The sequence below is a fragment of the Xyrauchen texanus genome, chromosome 10, assembly GCF_025860055.1.
Source record: "Xyrauchen texanus isolate HMW12.3.18 chromosome 10, RBS_HiC_50CHRs, whole genome shotgun sequence".
In the NCBI taxonomy this organism is placed as follows: domain Eukaryota; kingdom Metazoa; phylum Chordata; class Actinopteri; order Cypriniformes; family Catostomidae; genus Xyrauchen; species Xyrauchen texanus.
Genome location: NC_068285.1, coordinates 34,729,113 through 34,752,474, shown reverse-complemented (window position 1 = coordinate 34,752,474; position 23,362 = coordinate 34,729,113). Strand labels below are relative to the sequence as shown.

Genomic DNA, 23,362 nt, shown 5'->3' with positions numbered 1-23,362 from the left:
GTTGCAAAAATCATTTTATTTGCTTTTACATGACAACATTTGGATGCATTCTTTAAATTCAAGTCAGTCAATAGTTATGTATTTTTGTCAACATTTAAAAGAGAGGTTGAATTCTATCTAAAAAAAAACTAAAAAAACAGCTGGTCCAGTATGGTAGCAAAATCCATCATAAAAGGATTTTATCATGATCTGAGCTGAAGTATTCATTCTGCAACAGTGGTTTAATGCAAAAGGTGCATACATGTATACAAGTTATCAAACTGCACACCTCAAGCCTTTGACAAGACCTATGTGGTGATCTATTACATGTGTTTTATAGCATTGCATCACACAGATGAACAAAGCTGGTAATGATATGGCCTGAATAAAAAGATAAACAATTTTGTGAGTAAAATACTCTCCCCCAAAAAAACATCCTATACCCACACGGCTACTTTGTGGTTTCTGCATATCACCCTAGACCGGTTGCATGCGGCTACTCCGCCTGATCTTTCAATTTAAAGAGACAACCTTTTATAAGTTTCAATTGAGGGCTTGGGAAACAAAAAAGCAGAGCATCCACCAGTCGGCCCTTCAGTGACACAGTTTGACATCCTTGCCATTAACACCAGCTGTCACTCATTCTTTAGGCTTGTTGACCAGGGTTTCTCCAAGAGCCTCCAGCACTTCTCTCTTGTAGTCTTCAAAGTCTCCATCAATATTGTTAATTGTCTGGTCCTCCACCACCCACAGCTGGCACTGGGTCTCAGTGATCAGCCTGGCATCATGGCTCACAATTATCACAGCTAAAGGAGATTTTTGGATTAGAAATATTTTGCCCTTTGATTTTCATATTCAAAACCACTCAAGGACATCCTAGTTTAGAAGGAACATTTGCACGCCTGCAAACAGAAACTTTTAGAAAGCAAAATCAACATTGCATCTATATCTATATCATATATATATATAACAATTTTGCAGGATTTTCTTTTAAATGAACACTTGTACGGGACAAGTGGATTTTTGAAGGGGCAAGTGAAAGAGAATTTGAGTTGCCCGACAGGACAATTAGCCTGATTAAAAAGTAAATCAGAAAAAAATAACCCACTATATTTGTTATACGACCTACACTGCAAAAACACAGAGTTTTAGAAGAATATTTAAGCTCTGTCGGTCCATACAATGCAAGTGAATGGTGACCACAACTTTGAAGCTCCAAAAAGCACAAAAATGCAGCATAAAAGTAATACATAAGACTCCAGTTTTAGAAGTGATATGGCAGGTGTGGGTGAGAAACACACACAATCAATATTTAAGTCCTTTTTTCCTATATTTTCTCCTTCCTGCCCAGTAGGTGCATGATATGTATGAAGAATACAAATCGCCAAAAAACGAGAGAATGTGAAAGTGGAGATTTATGGTAAAAAAAAAAAACACTTTATCATATTGCTTCTGAAGAAGTTTAACCACTGGAGTTGTATGGATTACTTTCATGCTGCCTTTATGTACTTTTTGGAGCTTCAAATCTTCAGAGCTGAAACATTTTGGGATTACATGAGGGTGAGTAAATGAGATAATTTTCATTTTTGGGTGAATTTTGGGGTAAAAAAAATAAACTTGTTTTCCCTTTGAATTAAGTTTATTTTTCTTACCCCATTGCCATATAGTTTTCTCATGTTTTAAGCATAAACATCACTAAATTTAGTTTGATTTATCTGAAAACAAGAAAATATCTTCTGTTAGTTTGCTTGTCAAGTAAAAACAAGACAAAAACACCAAGAATGTTTAGCCAAATAGCCATTTTGCATCTTCATCATACACATTCATGTTTTTACATCAAGACTGGAGGTTATTTCATGTAAATGTGAATTTCTTACTCGGTCATGTTTTTATTGAGCTGCAAATGTATAAGTGTACTAATAAGTATATAGTATTTGCCATTATATCTGAATAAAAGTTGTACTATTTAGGAAAGTAAAAATAAAGAAATAACATACATACCCCCTTTGTATTCATTGATGGCTTCTGATAGTGCATCAATCGACTCGATGTCCAAGTTGTTAGTGGGCTCATCCTGTTAGTTTGCATTGAGAAATTAAGAGATTAAACCTCTATATCCTTCATTTTTTTATGAATATAAGTCATTAAAACATGAAGTAACCGCTTACAAGAATGAGGACATCAGGTTGCCGACAGGAGAGTTCTGCAAATACCACTCTTGCTTTCTGACCACCTGTAAAAAAAAAAAAAAAAGTCTACAAAGGACAGCATATATTTAAAAATCATGCCTGAATGCAATCCTACAGTGTTTACCAGAGAGTTTGCAGATCTGGATGGTGTGTGCGTGGCTCTCTAAACCAAAGCGACCAAGGCATTTCCTGGCATCTTGGTAAGGAAGGTTGAAATTCCTCTGGAGGTACTCTGTGGGAGACTCCTCCATGTTCAGCTGATCAGCATATTGCTGGTTGAAGAAACCTACTTTCTACAGACACACGCAGAAGAAGAAAACGAATAAGTCAAGGAAAGGTAAAAATGTATACTGAACTACAAAACTGTTTTTCCCTACCAATCGATGGTTCTTTCTCATCTCTCCTTTTATCTAAAATAAAAATACAGATAATGCCACAATTAATGCCATGATGAAAACAATCCGACACAGTATATATACTGTACATGTATTCACAGTGTGTATATATATATATATACACACACTCACCTAAAGGATTATTAGGAACACCTGTTCAATTTCTCATTAATGCAATTATCTAATCAACCAATCACATGGCAGTTGCTTCAATGTATTTAGGGGTGTGGTCCTGGTCAAGACAATCTCCTGAACTCCAAACTGAATGTCAGAATGGGAAAGAAAGGTGATTTAAGCCATTTTGAGCGTGGCATGGTTGTTGGTGCCAGACGGGCCGGAATGAGTATTTCACAATCTGCTCAGTTACTGGGATTTTCACGCACAACCATTTCTAGGGTTTACAAAGAATGGTGTGAAAAGGGAAAAACATCCAGTATGCGGCAATCCTGTGGGCGAAAATGCCTTGTTGATGCTAGAGGTCAGAGGAGAATGGGCCGACTGATTCAAGCTGATAGAAGAGCAACTTTGACTGAAATAACCACTCGTTACAACCGAGGTATGCAGCAAAGCATTTGTGAAGCCACAACACGCACAACCTTGAGGCGGATGGGCTACAACAGCAGAAGACCCCACCGGGTACCACTCATCTCCACTACAAATAGGAAAAAGAGGCTACAATTTGCAAGAGCTCACCAAAATTGGACAGTTGAAGACTGGAAAAATGTTGCCTGGTCTGATGAGTCTCGATTTCTGTTGAGACATTCAGATGGTAGAGTCAGAATTTGGCGTAAACAGAATGAGAACATGGATCCATCATGCCTTGTTACCACTGTGCAGGCTGGTGGTGGTGGTGTAATGGTGTGGGGGATGTTTTCTTGGCACACTTTAGGCCCCTTAGTGCCAATTGGGCATCGTTTAAATGCCACGGCCTACCTGAGCATTGTTTCTGACCATGTCCATCCCTTTATGGCCACCATGTACCCATCCTCTGATGGCTACTTCCAGCAGGATAATGCACCATGTCACAAAGCTCGAATCATTTCAAATTGGTTTCTTGAACATGACAATGAGTTCACTGTACTAAAATGGCCCCCACAGTCACCAGATCTCAACCCAATAGAGCATCTTTGGGATGTGGTGGAACAGGAGCTTCGTGCCCTGGATGTGCATCCCACAAATCTCCATCAACTGCAAGATGCTATCCTATCAATATGGGCCAACATTTCTAAAGAATGCTTTCAGCACCTTGTTGAATCAACGCCACGTAGAATTAAGGCAGTTCTGAAGGCGAAAGTGGGTCAAACACAGTATTAGTATGGTGTTCCTAATAATCCTTTAGGTGAGTGTATATATATATATATATATATATATATTTAGAGGTACTTACAGGAGTTAATTTCCCAGTCAAAAGCAAAAGGAGTGTACTCTTCCCAACACCATTGGGTCCAACTATACATACTGAACAGATAAAATTAACTCAATGTTAGCTGGATTGAAACCCTTTTGACCGTTTCAGAACTGTTCACTTTAGAAAGTCCACTTTTGAACATATTTTGTTGCCGTTCCCACCATCGCTTACATTGGGCAGCCATTTTTCTGTAAACTTGTGTGACTTACTTCTGGACTCCATGTCAATTCCAAAGTCCACATTCTTGAATAGAGGCTTCTGGCCTTCATAACTGAAGTTTACACCTATGTGCGTGGAAGAGAGAATATAGCCAAATTTATCATTGATCCCAAAAGTTTAATAAAAGATGCAACAATGAACAAGGTTTCTGCAGGTTATATGAAGCTAAATGTTTTTTAAAGACCATTTTAAGACCAACTTAAGGAAATTTAATTAATAAATTTAAGGGAACACGATGTCACCGCATTGTTCTCTAAATGTAAATGAACACATCAGAGTCATATATACAGTATACTGTAGTAACACTTCAAAGTTTTAAAATGCAACTTAACAGATATCCATTACTTTTTAAATAATTTTACAATTTTTTTTAAATACGACAAGGCTTAAATACCTCCTCCCCTAACCACCAGTATGAGGAAATAACTTTTACCTTCTGATCAGAACACTGTATCAGCTATATTCCTCTAGGACACTACTGTTTCACTTGAATAGTTTAAACAACACCCACAAATATACCTCAAAGCTCTGGAATAAAATAAAAGTGATCACCACAAACATGTAACAGCAAGATTTTATTTAAATACGTTTTGGTCTTAAAACTAGAAGCTCAACAAAAGGAGCATATGACTTTCTTTTCTGTTGTTAGAAGAACCTCGCTCTGATTCTAATATCTAAACCCCTTGTCCTAGATTAGCCAATAATATATACATTTACAGAAATGTACACACTGTGCCACTCCGTTGACATGATCTACGAACGGCAAAGAGACATGGCAGGGGCATGGGTAGCTCAGTGGGAAAGACGCTGTCTACCACCTCTGGAGTTCGCTAGTTTGAATCAGGGCGTGCAGAGTGATTCCATCCAGGTCTCCAAACCCAGTTGCTAGGGAGTGTAGAGTCACATGGGGTAACCTCCTCATGGTCGATATAATGTGGTTCGTTCTCGGTGGGGTGAGTGGAGCGGTGGATGGCGTGAAGCCTCCACACTCACTATGACTCCATGGCAACAGCTCAACGTGATAAAATGCGCGGGTTGACGGTCTCGGACGCAGAGGCAGCTAGGATCCAGGTGGCTCCTTCGCCACCCAGATTGAGGCGAATCACTATGCAACCATGAGGACTTAACAGCACATTGGGAATTGGGCATGCCAAATTGGTAGGAAAAAAAAAAAAAGAGACATGCCAAGGTCATAGTCAGGACAGAATGTGAAGAAACAGATGCTCCATTTAATCATTCTCAGAGATGGGAACGTGCTTTACAAAGTGTTTCTTGCTGAGAGTGGCAGAGCACATCTAGTGAACACTTTCCCGGACTTTCGGTTTCATCGTACCACGTTGGTGGAATGACTTTCCCAAATCTATCCGTGAAGCTGACTCACTTTCTGTCTTCAAATACGGCTAAAAACACATCTTTTCCATGAGCACTTAACCAGTCACTAAAAAGAAAACTCTTGATGCACTTTAATCTGTTTTGAATACTACTATTCTGATGATAGTGAAACTTTGTAATACAGCACTTTTCGTACCACTGTCTCCTTGATGATTAGTTTATAATGTATTCCTCTTTTGTAAAATCGCTTTGGATAAAAGCATTTGGCAAATGAATAAATGTACATGTGATCTTTTTCACAAGCACACATACATCGCGGGTGGGTGTGCAAGTGTGTAAAATCGGTACTCTGAAAGTGCACTCCCTGCTACTCTCAGCCAGAATAATCACATAAGGACACAAACACGTGAAAACTAATGAGCGTATCAAACACAAAAAAAAGTTAAATCTCACTCAGGTCCGAAAAAAAAGGACCTATGGTCACCTCATGTAACAATTTATCAGCACTGAAAGGATGTTACTGAAACTTTTTTGCTTAACAAAGGGGTAGAGGAGCACACTTTTGTCAAGAGAGGACAACTTCTGACAATAAATAAAATTCCTCTCATGTGGCACCCTCTGTCATTTTGCGCCCTCGGCACCCGCCTACAGCCGTGGCCAAATGTATTGGCAGTGACATAAGATTTTGTGTTTCACAAAGTTTTCTGCTTCAGTTGTTGTGGTGTTGATTCACATTGTTTCTAGATTATTGTGCAGATGCATTTTAAATTATGGCAAAAGCCAAAATTTCACAGTTTTTTTGGTCCTGGCACAAAATGACCAGCTAACATCATTTCACTAATCATATCAGCAGCACCTGGGAAAGTGTGAAAAAGTACAAGTCAGGTGAAATCACTCATTCTGATTGGATTATAAGAGCAGACTGATTGCTATAAAAGGAGGGAAGAAGTGCTTCTTAAATTGTGTTCTTGTTAGCAATGGTTACCTCTAAAGAAAGACGTGCAGCGATCATAACTTTGCATCAAAATGGACTCACATGTAAGGAAATTGCTGTAAAGAATATTGCACCTCAAAGAACCATTTACCAGATCAACAAGAACTTAAAGGAGAGAGGTTCAACTGCAGTGAAGAGGGATTCAGGACATCCCAGAGTGTCCAGCAAGTGCCAGGACCGTCTTCTTCTGAGGAGTCAGCTATGGAATCATGTCACCACCAGTGCAGAGTTTGCTCAATATTGGCAGCAGGTTGGTGTGAGTGCATCTGCACGCACAGTGAGGCGAAGACTTTTGGACAATGGCCTGGTGTCAAGAAGGGCAGCAAAGATGCCACTTCTCTCCAAGAAAAACATCAAGGACAGACTGAAATTCTGCCGGAAGTACAAGCATTGGACAGCAGAAGACTGCCGCAAAGATATTTTCTCTGATGAAGCCCCTTCCGACTGTTTGGGACATCTGGAAAATCGATAGTCTGGAGAAGAATAGGTGAACGCTACCATATGGAGCATCCTGAGACCATCTATGTGTGGGGTTTCTTTTAATCCAAGGGAGTGGGTTCTTTCACAATTCTGCCCAAATCACTGCCATGAATAAAGAATGGTATAAAAACATCCTGCAAGAGCAACATCTCCCAATGATCGAGGAGCAATTTGGTAATGCTCCGTGCATTTTCCAGCATGATGGAGCACCACAACACAAGGTAAGAGGGATAATGAAGTGGCTCGGAGATCAGGACATTTACATTTTGGATCCATGGCCAGGCAACTCCCCGGATCTTAATCCCATAGAGAACCTGTGGTCAATCCTCAAAAGGTGAGTGGACAAACAGAAGCCCGCATATTGTGACCAACTCCGAGCACTAATAAGCCAAGAATGGATCGCCATCAGTCAGGATTCTATGTCACCTATGCCACGGGCCGGCCCTGTTAGAACATACAGTTAAAAAGTTCTTGTCCCAAAGGTGGTGCTGTCACCAAACTTTGCGTGGACCCTCAGATCATGGTCCTGATAAAGCATACCAAGTTTAGTTTAAATACGACAAACTGTTGCGAAGACACAGCCTCACTTTATGTTGAACTCGTTCAATTTGTGTTAATGTAACTTTTCAACAAAATCAAAAATCGGTATCATTAATTCTGTGCATCAGTCTGGAGAATATTTTAAACCACTGCTTAGGCAAATCGGGCAAAGTTTGAAGGATAAGTATACAAGATAACAATAAATGTCAACATCCAAGATGGCGGCCACTGTAATGGGTGGACTTTTAATTTAAGCAGTCCATTTGTATCATCAGGAGGAGGACTGAATTACATGCAAAATGGTTCAAAAGATGCGTACAAAAAAAGGGAATTTCTTTACCTGGTAGTGGCGCTGTAGTGTGTGTCCTAGAGACAGCAAATTTAATTTAGTATGTGGGATATTCATGCCTAGAAATTACTCTACTTTAAAACAACTTAAATGCAATGAGAATCCAATCAATCTCATCCAATTCTTGTTGCTCCGATTTAGGACCTTTTTAAGGCCTTAATTTGCGAAAGGACAATTTAAGACTTTTTACAGACCTGCAGAAACCCTGAATGGATCAAAGTGATGAGAAACAGAAACTAGGTATGTACACGGATAGTTGCCATTCAGTTAACCGTTGGACGCACCACTATTCGAATACCTACATACGGTTTATACGGTTACTCACATGCAATAGAGGCCTTCAACCCAACTCAACGCGTGCCGGGAAACCGTTGTGTTTTCCGGCGGGGTTTGGGTCAGATGCTGTTCAAACATGCTTTTATGTGCATCTTATGTGCAGTGTTAACAAGCACTGGACGGACGTCTTTGACTGTTGTACTGAATCTCACAGTTTTTTCTTTCAACATCCAGTGCAGGATCGCTGCATTTTTGAATGCAAGTTAAAAAGAACTTCAATTTCTATGATTGCATCATGAAACCTGCGTTGTGTTTCATTTGTTGTGCTGCATTGTTCTGAAGAAGTTGTAAAGAGGATTACATGCAACTGTTACACCATTAATCATGGTTCCAGTTGGTTTTTCACTGAGCAAAGTTTCAGCACGTAACAGTAAACAGATAAAAGGTAACAGTATGTTTTTTGCCTTTTTGCTCTGTGTGCATATATACATACAAAAATTAGACAATTCAATGCCATATTTTAGACCATTCTTATACAGATTTTAAACCATTTAAAAATCAAAGCAGCCAAAAGAGGCTTCGCTGCCTCACGAATTTGTGAATCTGCCAGGGCAGAGCGCATATACAGGCAGTATATTATTTGATTAGTTTTGTTTGAATTTAATGTGAGATTTAATCATTTAAAAATCAATGTATTGTGCTATTTAGGCTTATAGCTTACTATGCACTTTATTTGCTGCTGTTTTGAGCAGTGTTAAAGGAAATTCCATTGCAATAAACATTCTTTATTACCGACTTCCGACAAAAAACTTTTCAGTGAACCTCATGGTTTAGAAACGTTAACCGTGCACATCCCTAATAGAAACATAGGCCTACAACTCACTGTGCAGGCCAAGAATTGGTGGCGAGAGTGGAGGGGGGTTAGGGAAGGTGAATTTAACAGTGTATTCTCTCGGCCTCTTGAGGAGCTCTGTGGCCTCATGACTCTCCTCATCTTGAGTTTTCTTCTTGCCCTTCTGTTGTTTCCTCGTCAGAGCCTCTTTCGTCTGTTTCTCCTGAAAATGAATGATGGCGAACTAGTGGCAGTCCTTCAGAAAACTCAAATCATGCAAAGATCGAGGAAAAAGTCAAGAACTCACAGCTTGTTTGGTGGACTTTCCTCCAGCCTTCAGGTCTTTGAGCTTTTTCTCTTGTTTCTCGAACTGCTTTAGGAGTTCTTTCTGTTTCTGAACGTACATCTTCTTAAACGTCACTAAGAGATAAAGCATACATAAAATACAAAAAGATTCTGTTAAACTTCTCCTTTTATGCTCCACATTTAGATAAGACACTCACAGTAGTTGCCCCTGTAGTAATAGAGTTTCTGGTAGTCCAGGTGAATGATATCTGTACAGACATCATCTAAGAAACTCTGGTCGTGGGACACAATTAAAAGTGTCTTTTTCCAACTCTGCAAATAGCTTTAAGAGAAAAATAAAGGATATGATTGTGATTTGTGAACATAACTGAAATTGAAGAGATAAATACGATCAATTTGAATGGTTAATTTGATCACATTATTTTAAGCATGTGTTAATTACTTGTTAAGCCAGATGACAGCGTTCAAATCCAGGTGGTTTGTGGGCTCATCCAGCATCAGCAGAGTGGGTTCCATGAACAACGCTCTTTAGAGGAAAGGAACAGATAAAAAGTAATTTCCAGTCCTCCAATTTGATTGGCAAATCAACCTACCAAGAGTACTAGGACATTTGACTTTGTATCACTCCGCTTGTTTCGGTGTACACTCACAGAGCACTTTATTAGAAACACCTAGTCACCTATATATTCACAGATACTGTTCAGAAAGCTTCAGTTAGAGTTCACATTAGAGGTAGACTGATATATCGGTTTTACGGATTAATCGTTACCAGTAGTTGCTTTTTGGAACTGGTTATCAGAAAAAATACATATATGCCGACAGTTGCTGATATTTTATTGATATTTTTTCCCCGAAAAATGTTTTATTCATTCCTTGTCAATAAACCTCATCTGGTGAAATATATACATAAACTCTTCATCTGGTGAATCTAAAGGCTATAAAAAGCTTCATTTGGTAAACACTTGGATATAGAGCATTGTGACGGAGACAAATCTCTGTAATTTCAAAATAAGATTCCCCAGTGTATGCACCAAATCTTATTTTCTCTGGTTATTTTTGGGATTTTGGTTGCATAATAAACTGCTTTTGGGATTTTATTAATTTTGCAGCCTCAATATCTGTGCGCTTCATAGTAAGGAAAGGATAAGATATTTTTTATTATCAATTAGATCGATTTTAAAATGCTATCAGCCGGTTTATTAGCCATTGGTGTATAAGTGTGTGAATGGGTTATTGGGTTATTGGGACACAGTGTCAAGTGCTTTGGTAACCTCTAAGGTTTCAAAAAGCGCTATATAAGTGCAGACCAATTTAACATTTAATTGGTTATCATCCTTTTCCACCACTTTAAGGCCCGGAATACTTGGTTTATACTTAGCGCCCAGGCGACCGCGTTGCCTTTGAGTATACTCTTCTGAATATGAACGTGTTTGACACATGCCCACCACAGCTGCTTTTACAGTCAATGACCAGCGTATGCGCAGATGATTTGCACAGATGAGGACCGTGTCTGCAAGTTGAGAAATCTGGGCTGCGGTCAGGCTACACGTACTGTGCGGATGATGAAATTTGAGTCACGCATACGGTGCACAGAACAATCAGCAATGCGGACAACCAAAGTACACTTATGCCTTTAGTTATCATAATAAGCTAAATACACTATTGGTCGACCTCTAGTTCACATCAACCATCAGAATGGGTATAAAATGTGACCTCAGTGATTTGGACCATGGCATGATTGGTGCCAAATGGGCTGGTTTGAGTTTTTTTGTAACTGCTGATCTTCCGGGGTTTTTCCACACACAGCAGTCTCTAGAGTTTACTCCGAATGGTGCCAGAAACAAAAAAAAACACCAATGAGGGTCAGTTCTGGATGGAAATGTCTTGTTGATGAGAGAGGTCAACAGAGAATACCAGACTGGTTCGAGCTGAAAGTCTACGGTAACTCGGATAACCGCTTTGTATAATTGTAGTGAGCAGAATAGCATCTCAGAATGCACTACACGTCAAACCTTGAGGCAGATGGGCTACAACAGCAGAAGACTACATTGGGCATAAAGAGCTCAGTGAGTGTAAGTGGTTTTCCTGGCCAGAGTATGTGAGTGGTGTAGAGTGAAATTGCAGTGGAGTTGTGTGATTTTGCCTCAAGCAAGAAGCAGGTTATTGTAAGTGAACACATCAGTGTTGTCTGTCTTTCTAGAATTGGTAAGAATGGGTAAGTGTGGAGCGAGTTGGTAGTGGAAACGAAAATATCTGGAGTGAAACTAGGGTGGAGTGATAACAGAATGCTTTGAATGTGAAGAAAAAATTGCACTCCATTCAATTACAATATAACAATATTATTGCTTAAATGTCTAATTTCTCATGACTGTATTAATGCAGAAAACTTGCTTTTTACTAGTGGTAGACCAATATATCGATTTTACCGATTAATAAGCCAAAAGTTACTTTTTGGAACTATCGGTTTTCTGCAAAAATCTATGCTGATAGTTTAGTTTTTTTACTCCTCCGTGTTCCTCTGTGCTGGGCACTGGAGGGGTCTACTGTTAGAATTTCCTGTTTCTACAAGTCCCTGTTAATTCAAAATAAGAGTACCCGGTGTTTCAGGCTTGTTTTTTTTTTTGTTAAAAGTCCCATGTTAAGCAGACAATCTTTTTTTATTATAATTGGGATTTGGTTGAACAATAAACTGCATCTGGGATTTTATTTATTTTGGACTCTTGTAGGCCTTTATGTTTGTGCCCCTCATAGTAAGGAAACAATAATAAAAATTTTAACATTCTATGAATCTATTTTAAAAACTATTGCCCGATTAATCGGTTAATGGCATTCCCAACACCTTAGTTGTCTATCTTGGCAAAATCCACTATCAGTCGACCTCTACTTTTAACCTTGCTGTGCTCACCTGGCCAATGACACTCTCATCCTCCATCCACCTGAGAACTTCTTGGTGGGTCTGTTCTGCATCTCTGAAGTGAAAGACAGACCAGCCAAGATCCTACGAGCTTTAGCCTCTGCAGCCGCTGCTCCGATCGCCCTCAACTCCTCATATACCTGAGTGAGATCACAAACATGCACACACATTTGTCTTCCACTATTCAGATCAGTATATTCAAAGGATCTCTATGATGTGCATATATTGGACCTTCTCAAGTCTCTCAGAAACACTGTCATCTCCTTTCTCCAGTCTAATCTGCAGCCTTTTTTCCTCATCCATGAGCTTCAGTCTGCGTGTGTCTGCCTTCAGCACCGCCTGAACTGCAGGAGTGTCATCCGCCACCACCTCTGAGGAACATCAAAACTTTTCAAAATTGGTATGCTTGCTGGAGTACGAACCGGAGATCAAATTTACCCCCTCTTACACTGTGCTTCGCGAATCACTAAACGTTTGCAAACTACTTTTTGTCCTCAATGAAAGTACAGTGCTGTGAAAAAGTATTTGTCCCCTGTCCTGACTTCATCTGTTTTTGTGTATATCTCATATTAAATTGTTTCAAAAAGTCAAACAATATCGAACATAAAACAAAAGGCAATCTAAGTAAACACAAAATACAGTTTTTTAAATGATACTGTTTTTTACTGCATTCATAAAGGGGCTCAGGTGGACTAGACACACCCAGGCCTGATGACTGCCAGCCCTGTTCAATCAAATCAACACCTAAATAGATATTTTTCAGCATCGTGTAGTTGGCTAAAAGGTCTCACCCAGTAGCACACTATGCCAAGGTGGAAAGAAATTCCAGAAATGATGAGGAAAAAGGTGATTGAAATGCATCAGACTGGGAAGGGTTACAAAGCTATTTCAAAGGCTATGGGACTCCCAAGAACCACAGTGAGAACCATTATCTCCAAATGGAGAAAACTTGGCACAGCAGTGAACATTTCCAGAAGTGGCACACCTTCCAAAATTCCTCCAAGAGCACAGCGATGACTCATCCAGGAAGTCACAAAAAAGTCAAGGACAACATCCAATCTCACATCAATAAAATTTTTCACAGCACAACATAGTCACAAAATCTGTTATATAAATGGAAGTTTAGTTTCTGATTGTGTTCACATCAACCTAAAATTTTCAGACCAGAGTATGTGAGCAGTGCAGAGAGCATGGATGAGGAAGTGAAATTGCACAATTTTGCCAGGAGCAAAGAGTGGGCTTTTATTAATTTCATTGTTTTCTTTTGCTTCAGGATTACTCTGATACCGCTCCATCACACTCATGCATCACCCTTGCAGCAGTATGGACATTGTGAAAAGATGATGTACAAAGATAATGAAAGGAGTATGGTTTCAGTGAGCGAGTTAACATGGCTTTCATAAAATGTGGTCAATCAAACTTGTGTGAAAGCCCACTAATATCCCCAAAACTGTGCGCTTAACCCAAAAAAAGAAGTGAAAAGTTTAGCGGTGCTGTACCTTGTTCGCAAAGCAGCACGTCAATATTTGGAGGAATGCTTAGAGCTCTGTTATTAATGTGCTTCAGTAAAGTAGTTTTTCCTTTCCTGTGATTTAAACACAAAAATGAAAGAAATAAAACAAATTTAAGGAGTGTAACATGTCCAGAATGAATAAGCAATTGAAAATGCCATGCTGTGATATGAAAAATGCATCAAAATGTATCAACCCACCCATTTGGTCCAACGAGACCATACCGTCTCCCAGCGACTATCAGAAGGTCTGCATTAACAAACAGCTCTTTACCATGAGCTGAAATGCTGAATCTTTCCAACTAAAAACACAACAATAAACAAAAATCATTCAGTAACAAATAAGACATAACGGCCCAATATTAATGCAATATAATTGCATTAACATGCGTTTAATATCCAGATAGTCTCTGGATATTTTTTTGAAGGATTGCATTCACACCTTGCAGTCAAATGTATCTCCTCTGTGATCGGAAGTATATCCGATCAAAGTTAGCCATGCAAAATGGAAAACACTGCGTACATGTTACATCAGAGGCTGAGGTAACTGAGAATTTTACATCTTTTAGTGAAATTTAAAAACAATAATAATTCTCATCACTTACAGTCATTTTCTTCTTCACTGAACATTTTAGATCCCACAACACAGCACTTTAAAGGAATAGTTCACCCACATTTTTTTAATTCTCATCATTTATTCATCCTTATGCCATCCCAGAACAAAAACAAAGATTTTTAGAAGAATATTTCAGCTCTGTAGATCCATACAATGCAAGTGAATGGTGATCAGGCATTTGTAGCTCCAAAAATCACAAAGGAAACATAAAAGTAATCCATCTTCAGAAGTGATAGGATAGATGTGGGTGAGAAACAGATCAATAGTTAAGTCCTTTTTTTTTTTTTACTATCAATCTACAAAGCTACAAAGGTCTGATCTACAAACTTGAATTGTATGGACCTACAGGAATGAAATATACTTCTAAAAATCTTGTTTGTGTTCTGCAGAAGAAAGAAAGTCATACACATCTGGTATGGCATGAGTGTGAGTAAATGATGAGAGAATTTTACTTTTTGAGTGAACTAAACCTTGAACTAAATGACAGCATGCACTCAATCTTGCATGAATTCCACAAGTTAGTTTATTAACCTTTAAAAATGGATGACTGTAGCATAACCATCAATTTTATTACTTACGTAGTTGTGTCATAAAACGCATTTGCATTTACACCTTCTTTGACTGTGGTTAGAATCCATCCCTCAACACCTCCGAAGTGGTTTAAGCGTCATTTAATGTGGTCAAGTGCTATTCGATACGATCAATATTTAGCGATCAGATGTTGCCAAGAACAGCATCTCAGAGGTCTAACCTTGATGTCTGAGGCATTTTCCAGCATGGCCTGGCGTGAGGACATTTCAGCTTGTGAGACGGAGAAGTCTCCCTCCATAGCGTTCTGAGCACGCACACTGGCCACCTGACGCTCAAACTCCATCTGGAAAAAAAAAACAAACAAACAAGAAAATTAAGTGCCCCCCCCAATAGCAGCATTTTATGCACTCATTTGGTGCTAAAAATAATGCAAGTTCTCCCGTGAACACACGAGCCACTGTGAACGAGTTTCTCACATTGAACAACGTCAAGACTTTCACTGAAAAAGTGCCTTAAATTTCAGGTTGTTTCTCATCAAAACATATCATGTGCCTTCAGAAGACTTGAAATATGACACATGAGCTGCATGGACTGTTTTTATGGTACTTTTGGGTCACTATCAACTGCTATTGCATTGAAAAGATGGACCGGAATATATCTCCAATTGTATTGCGTAGAAGAAAGACACAACTGCAGAGTAGCAATACGAAAGACAAGATTTAGACAGGTGTGGAATAATTTACCACCAGAATTAAAAACTGATTTGAAAGTTTTATGTATTGTCCCTATTAATTAAACAAAAATAAAAGTCAGACCGGTTTGGAACGACACGAAGGTGAGTAAATTATGACAGAATTAGCATTTTGAGTTAAATATTCCTTTAAATATCAAAAACATTTCAATCAATATTTTCACAATAAAATCACAAACAATAATTTTATTTCAACCACGCCATGGGATCATGGAGCAACTACCGTTTTCTTTTTCTTCATCTTCTCTTTTCTACTCATGTTAGCGAAGGGATCCTCTTGTTTTTCACTGGCCTGCTCAGCCATGAGCACATCCTCTGCACACTACCATACAGCAAAATAACATTTAGAAGACAAAAAGGACATAGCGAATGAAAGTAATTAAATAAGATAAATATTTGGAATACAAGAAAAAGTAGAATGTTATTGTACCATCATTGTGTCATTGCCATCACTCTTCTCCTCCTCTTCATCACTAGGAGGAGGGCGAGCGGGATTCCCTTTCTGAAAACATACAACAAAACAAACGTATTTAACCCTGAACATTTTGCTACACCGTTAATTTTCATTCAACATGCAGACATGTTCGCTCTGTTCCGAAACCTATTGTGCTGCCTCTATGTTAAGGCTCACTCCTATGGCAGTCCTAAAGCATATTTCACCAAGCTCAGTGGAAAAACAAAAAACAAATCCAAGATGGAGGCCGAAACGAGATAGTTTTTTTTATTCTAAATACATATGCAAGTAGGTATCATTCATTCAATACAGAAAAGTATTGATTAGAAACAGAATATTTTATCAAATATCTGTGTGTGATATATATTTTCAAGCTTATCAAATAGAGTATTTCGTCATTAGCTTAGCAACATGCTAACCTACAACTCTATAGCAGGCCTATTTAACTTGCGGCCTGTAGTTCAAATTTGGCCAACTGAAATTTTCAGTGGCCTGCGTGAGTTTGTCATTTGTCTTAGGGGCTGTTCACACCGAACACGCTTTGTGTTTGTTCACACTGTTTTCCTTTGCAAACTTGCTCTAGACTGATGTCGCACTACGCCTCGTTGTTTTTACAGTGTCTCTCAGGCAGGAGCACAGCGTTTTTTTAGATGCTTTCAGAGGTTGCGCTTCAAATAATTGTTATGGGAAGATTAATTAACTAAAATTATGGATGACTGATAAGTGTGAGTTTGGAGAATAATAACTGTTACATTTATTAATTTGGTCAAGGAAACAATCTATTTGAAATCAAAGTTTGAATCATTGCATCTATAACAAACTTCACTGCCATGGTTTAATAATATTTTGTGTATCAGACTGATTTACCAATTTTGAGAGCACTTTTTAGTTGATTTTTTTTGTCTCAAGTTATCTTTTTTTCAGAATTTTCTTCTGAAAATATTATATGATAACAAATGAGCGCCATAAACACAAATGTTTTATTAATATAGTGGACAAATATTAAAGGCCTACTATAACATGACAAAATAAACAAAATACTTCAATGATTTTGAAATTGCATGGCCCGCATGCTCTGAAGAAATGTTCCATCTGGCCCACTTGTCAATGAAGTTGAATAGTCCTGCTTTATAGGGATTCATTGTGAGTCAAGTTGCTGCCTATGCAGAGCATTCCAAATCAGTCACTTATGAGGTCCCATTTAAGTTAAGATGCTGCCTTAGAAGACAGCTGCCTAACATAGCTGGATGTCCATCAACGTATTTTAATGCACATTTTGAAATATCACATAAAAACTGCTGTATGGAAACACCAAGATGCAAATAAATTATCCAAAATGTGCATACAAAATTTGGATAAGAAGAAATGTGCATAAACTATGATGTCATTTACAGAATAAACTCCTGTTGAATTTATTAGGAATTCAAGATGTGCATTAAAAAAAGTCATGTGACTGAATAATTAATAATTGGACTAAAAATGTGGCGATTTTGATCTTTTGAACACATGGGATGGAACCATGGCTTTATCCGCATATTGTTTTAGCGTTATTATGGTTTTTGCATAAATTAAATTCACAACTTAAACAGAAACATAGCTTATGCAGGCATTGAGGCAGCTTACTAGGTTTTAGAACAGAGCCATTGTCAATCTACGATGTAGTGATAGCATCAAGCTTTCACTGACCTTGGGTGGCACCTTCTTGCCTTTCTTCTGAAATTTCTCTTGTTCCATTTCATCTTCCTCCTGCCAAACATGAAGACGTCCATCAGGTTACACACACTTACACATTCACCGGCTGTTCAAAATAACTCCCATCCATCCATCAAAACAAGAGTGAACCTCACCTTAGATGCTTTAGCATCATCCTTCCCTTTGAACTTTTTTACTCCTTTGTTTTCATTCTCACCTTTCTTCTCCAGCCCTTCATCTTGTTCATCCTCAGAGGCCTCCTGTGTTCGAGACAACAGAGTAAACCAAAGATCCTGACAGAGGAAACGTGTGTTCAGAGCACCGCTCACCATAGGATATGTTTTTTTAATCAAACAGACTGGAAATGTACAGAAAGTAGTTAGTTTCCAAATGTATGAAGCACTGCCTTCGTGTAGCAATAAAGATAAAACTGCAAGAAAGAAAGCAAGATTGATACCCAAAAAGAAGAGTCAAGAAAAGAAAACTATGGATAAGAATATAAGCAGCTTATGAAAAGATCCCATGTACCCACCTTTGTTACTTTAGGTTTAGCCTTATCTTTTTTCTTGCCCTTGGTTACCATCTCAACTTCCTGAATCACACACATACATGTACAGAAACAGGCGCATGTCTTTATAAATGTAGAAATTCAATTTAAATTTCAGCAGCATTCATCACCATGTTTTTTTCACTTCTTGTTCCATAATGTGACTCCATGTAAAATGATTTTCTGGTATGATATAGAAAACTGGATGAGCCTTACTAGGATAGTTCACCCAAAAATGAGAATTATGTCATCATTTGCTCACCTTCATGTCGTTCCAAACCTGTAAGACTCTCTTTTTTCCATACAATAAAAGTAGATGGTGACTGAGACTAATATTCAGCCTAACTTCTGCTTTTGTGTTCGACAAAAGAAAGATATGGGTTCATACGGTTTTTGGAATAACATGAAGGTGAGTAGCTAATGACGGAATTTTCAGGTTTAGGTAAACTGTTTCTTTAATGCAAGAATGAAAAATTATGTGATCCACTCACTTTAAAAGTAAAAGCCCTGAACCAGGAAAGATGACATGAATAACAATGTCTTGTGAATAATACTGTACAAATAAGAGCTCACTGGAGGTACTGGTACACCTGGAAAAATGCAGGGAATGTTAAGAAATGAAGGGAATGAATGATGAATGAATAAACAGTGTTAGAGAGGACGAGTTATGTAGTATCTACTGAATGTTAAAGGGTTAGTTCATTAAAAGTGATTAAACAAATGATGGTAATGAATAATCATTTTATCCATTTAACATGGTATTATCATGGTACAGATACTTCAAAGGATATTGTGTCCAAAAAACATTGTAGTTCCAAGGTACTTTTTGGTAAATATAATATACCTACAAATAGTTAGAAATGTAATAGAGCACATCAGATCCCACCCACTTTTTCAGCGTCTAGGTTCATATTTTCCCCGTTTATTTCTTCCATAGACTTTTGATTAAATCCTTCATAAAGGCAGGAGCCAAATCAACCAGATCCGAGGTGAATCACAACATAACACACTTTGTTTTGAAGCAAAATCGTACAAAAAGACAAAGGTACAAGCATGTGTACTTAACGTCTTTCATGAGGGCACGGACTACAATCCCACAAAGTATTGCGAATGACGTAATCAAATATAAAAGAATGGAAATATACAAAACTATTGATTTGATTTTAGGTTGTTGATTACAAGCATAGAAACAATATATTTAAGGTGACTGGAGACCGACTCGGTTGCGTGTTTCACAGTATGTAATCGGGGGTCTTTTCCGGGCTTGTTTGGAGGTCTTTCTTGGCCACAGTTCTCTGATTGGTGGATCTTTCTCTGTTGGACTATGGGTAGTGTAGTTGTTCCCCAGGAACTCCGCTATTATACATGATTTTAAAACAATGAAGTTGATATGAAGTTAATGTGGACTGATGGCTTCAATGGAAGAACACACCATCGATGAACAACCTCGGAGCTCACGGTAGTTCTGTCTTTAAAGGTTTGTAAGAAATTGGTCAAATCAATTAGTCTACAGAAAAAATTTATGGGATTTTTACTTCCGGAACCAGACTGTTGTACTCTATACTTTAAAGGTAATATCATTAGACCACTTAAAAGGGTAAATATTAAATTGAACAAACACATGACTTTCATGAAAAACTTTGATTACTTTAAAAGTTATAAGGAGGACATCATTTCTCGCAGTTTAAATGCATAATGGAAGCACTCACTCACCTTAGATCCCTTCTTATTTTTGGGTTTATCATCCTTCTCATCATCATCATCATCATCATCATCTCCACCAGCATCCTCTTCATCATCACTCTGACCCTGATTCAGAGCAGCAAATATGTTGCCACCCTGTAAATGTACAATACATACAATATAACAAATACACATACAGATAAGTACAGCACAGAAAATTAAAGTACCCCCAAAAATAAAAAGAACTCACTTTTTTCATGTTTATCTTTCCACCTTTGACTGGAGCAACAACTGAAAAATAAAAATAAGTTAAATATGTGATGTAATGTATTTGACACAATCGAAACAAGAACATGTTAAAGAGAACACAGAAACATGTCAAAGCTGAATTTATGAGGGAAAATTTGAATTTACGACATTACCCTCTTCCTCTTCTTCATCACTGGGCTGAACTGACAGTTTCTTGAGACGCTGCATGACCTCTTCACCTTCATCACCATCATCGTCTCCTGGTTTCCCTTTCCGCCTGTCTTTCTTTTTCTTCTGAGGCTAACAGCAAATAACAAGTCAATTCACAAACAAACACTTGTCTGACAGTCATGCTTCTTTGACTGTACTTTGGAAATAAAGGCAAAACACGGTTGATTTTTTTTTAACTTAAATTATATAATTTTTTTAACCCGTTAGAATTTAATTAAATGCATTTCAAGAAATGTAAACTTTGCACCTGTTTGCCTTGTGTCTCTTTTACTGGTGGCCCTTTCTCAGGTTTATTATCGGATGCCAGCTCCTCAAAAAACTGCCAGGATGAAACAAAATTACAATGCAGAACAACATCATTCATGATGCCATTATTAAGATGATGCCAATGTTGATCTGTTTTTGTTTTTTACATTTGATAAAAAAAACATAAATTAATTACTTAAGTATTACATTAATTATAAACTATACAATGTAATTGTAATTATTTAATAGTATAATACAGAAATATTCTTATTATCATAAATTGTTACATCTACTTTTATTATATAAATGTTACTGTTACTAGGACTAACCAGGACCAATGACTAAAACTGTGCTAGTGATCACATCATATCTGAAAAGCAATGCCAATGAAGACTTACACTCTTCTTGCCCTTCTTATCGTTTTTTCCTTTCTTGATAAGTTTATCTAAAAAGCAAAATAAGAATAATTGTGTTAATTACTGTACTTCTGTGCACTCAAATTCAACACAAATGACTCAATACACTAAAAAACATCAAATTATCAACTTCAATTATTACATACTGACAAATGATGCATTGATTTTGAAATATCAAACTTCGCACCAACACTGTCTTCGTACTGAAACTGACCGTACATTTAAATTGATTTAAGTGTCATGCGTTTAGCTGTTTCAGATCCGTGTCGTTATTATTATCAAGCTGTTACCTGTTTGAGGTTTGTCATCACATTCCCATTCAGCTACTTCTTTTGATTTCTTTGGCATTTTTCTGCTAAATCTTTTTTTCTAACAAGGAATGAAAACAGTGTGTGCCAAATCTGATTGAGGGATGTATTTGATCGCAGCTGAGAATGCGCACGAGCACACTGATCTCACATCACCGCCACAGACACTCAAACGCCGGGAGCTCAGTTTGCGACAGCGCCACACCCTCACTCAGGCCAGTGAAGATACTACACTTACAGTGCCGATAATTATATTTTTCAAAGAAAAAGTCGTCACTTTTAAAAAGTTGTTGTAAATTTTTTAAACCACAATTAAAATGTATTTATATATATATAATTATACATTTTTCAAATAATAAAAAAAATTATAATAAAATTAATACATTTAATTACACAGTCAAAATGCATTAACAGTGTGGGTTGAACCACTCCATTGTTCATCATCACCTGTCTTACAAGTCTTACAATAGTACTGGCATTATGATGCCTTTTGACTGTGTAATTATAGCACCACACGTAATAAGGATAATAAAACTTTAGTCAACATGCAGTGGATTCGACCTTTTTCACATTTACGGGCTTGAAACGTGGAAGTAAACCATAGAAACTTCAAAGGGGTGAATGGGAGACTACAGCAAACATTATTTTTGCATACCCATTTGCTCCCAAAAAGTAAATAAAAAATATATTACAAAAGAAAATAATGTTTCCACAACATTCTTGAAGTGGAAATAAACTGCGGATTGCAGTGTATCAGAACTGAGAAAGATGCCGTGTGCACCGAAGTTTTCGGTTTATTTTCTACCCCTTTCTTTGGTTAGATTAGGTTTAGATTAGGGATTGTTTTGTTACATTTTGTTCTTTCCTTTGGCGCCGCTTTCGTTCTTTTCTCATTTATTGTTTATTTGTTCATCTACTTATTTTGTACATAGCACACCTTATTGTTGTTCCTTTGACTGGATTCAGTGGCTTCGGCTTGTTGTAAATAAAGACCAGTTCATCTTTTCCTTCAATAAGAGACTGTCATGTATTTTTCCACCACATCTCACCTTCAGCAGTATGTCTATATATAAATGTTACGGTATCTGCCCTAGACCTTTTAAGGTTCATAACATTAAATGGGGGCTCGTCCGGGATATTTCATAAATATTATTATATTTTTTTTTCCGAGATATTGATTACTGCTGGGGTGGATGGGGGAATATCCATGTTCAGTTTTTTTTTTTTGAAGAGATTAGTGTTGTACAAGGCAGTGTGTGTGCTCTAATACTTTAGCTACAGGAGCAAGTATGTCTGATTTTGATTTAGACACCTTTGTGAGTGCACCTACAGTAGAGCAGTTAGATGAATGTGGGAAAGATGATTTGCTACGTATCGCTGCTCATTTTCAGATGTCTGTTTCGAAGCAGCGGCTTAAAAAAGAGATTAGGTCTACTGTGTCCCAAAGGTTGGTGGAACGGGGTGTTTTAGTGTTGCCTGCAGGTGACGGGGAAGTCTTCCCTGGTGCTGACAGTCGTCCTGATGAGGAGGAGCAGAGCGAGACGGCTGAGATGGAGGGTTCTGAAGTCAAAGCCGTTTTTCCGCCCTTCGATCCTTTTTCGCCGGACTCAGACAAGTCTACAGGAGGTGATGCGCGACTGAAGGTTCGCATAGCGCGACTCCAGATGGAGACACGTGAACGGGCGATAGTCCGTCGAACGGATATGGAGTTTCGACTTGAAATCCGCAGACTCGAAATCGAGGCAGAGACGCAGATTAAGCTGCGTGAACTTGAATTGAATGCAGCCAAAGTGACACCTGTTCCAGTTGTGCAACCCTTACAGGCCGCTGATGCTTCGGCAGGGCCTGGTTCGGTGGGAACCAATTTTGAGGTCAGTAGACATATTTCTCTTGTGCCGCAGTTTCGGGAAACAGA

General features: G+C 38.1%; 1 protein-coding gene across 2 annotated transcripts; it reads right to left on the bottom strand.

Moving 5' to 3' along the window:
- Positions 1-9: 9 nt before the first annotated feature.
- On the bottom strand, positions 10-21,604 carry LOC127651055 (ATP-binding cassette sub-family F member 1-like). 2 transcript variants are annotated; one of them, XM_052136757.1, is made up of 27 exons: positions 21,430-21,604; positions 21,122-21,168; positions 20,725-20,796; positions 20,420-20,546; positions 20,248-20,288; positions 20,028-20,153; positions 18,300-18,359; positions 17,923-18,027; positions 17,762-17,821; positions 16,052-16,123; positions 15,845-15,943; positions 15,091-15,213; positions 13,925-14,025; positions 13,713-13,798; positions 12,445-12,584; positions 12,205-12,353; positions 9,742-9,825; positions 9,497-9,621; positions 9,301-9,413; positions 9,045-9,216; positions 4,181-4,255; positions 3,951-4,021; positions 2,546-2,578; positions 2,293-2,461; positions 2,148-2,212; positions 1,981-2,053; positions 11-785 (listed from the first exon to the last, which is right to left on the bottom strand). In XM_052136757.1, the coding sequence occupies exons 1-27, from the start codon at positions 21,485-21,487 to the stop codon at positions 619-621; spliced, it is 2,613 nt and encodes an 870-aa protein (XP_051992717.1). In that variant the 5' UTR covers positions 21,488-21,604; the 3' UTR covers positions 11-618. The 2 variants fall into 2 exon arrangements, with proteins under 2 accessions (XP_051992718.1, XP_051992717.1); XM_052136758.1 differs by lacking the exon at positions 18,300-18,359 and having other exon boundaries at positions 10-785.
- Between the last annotated feature and the right edge of the window lie 1,758 nt (positions 21,605-23,362).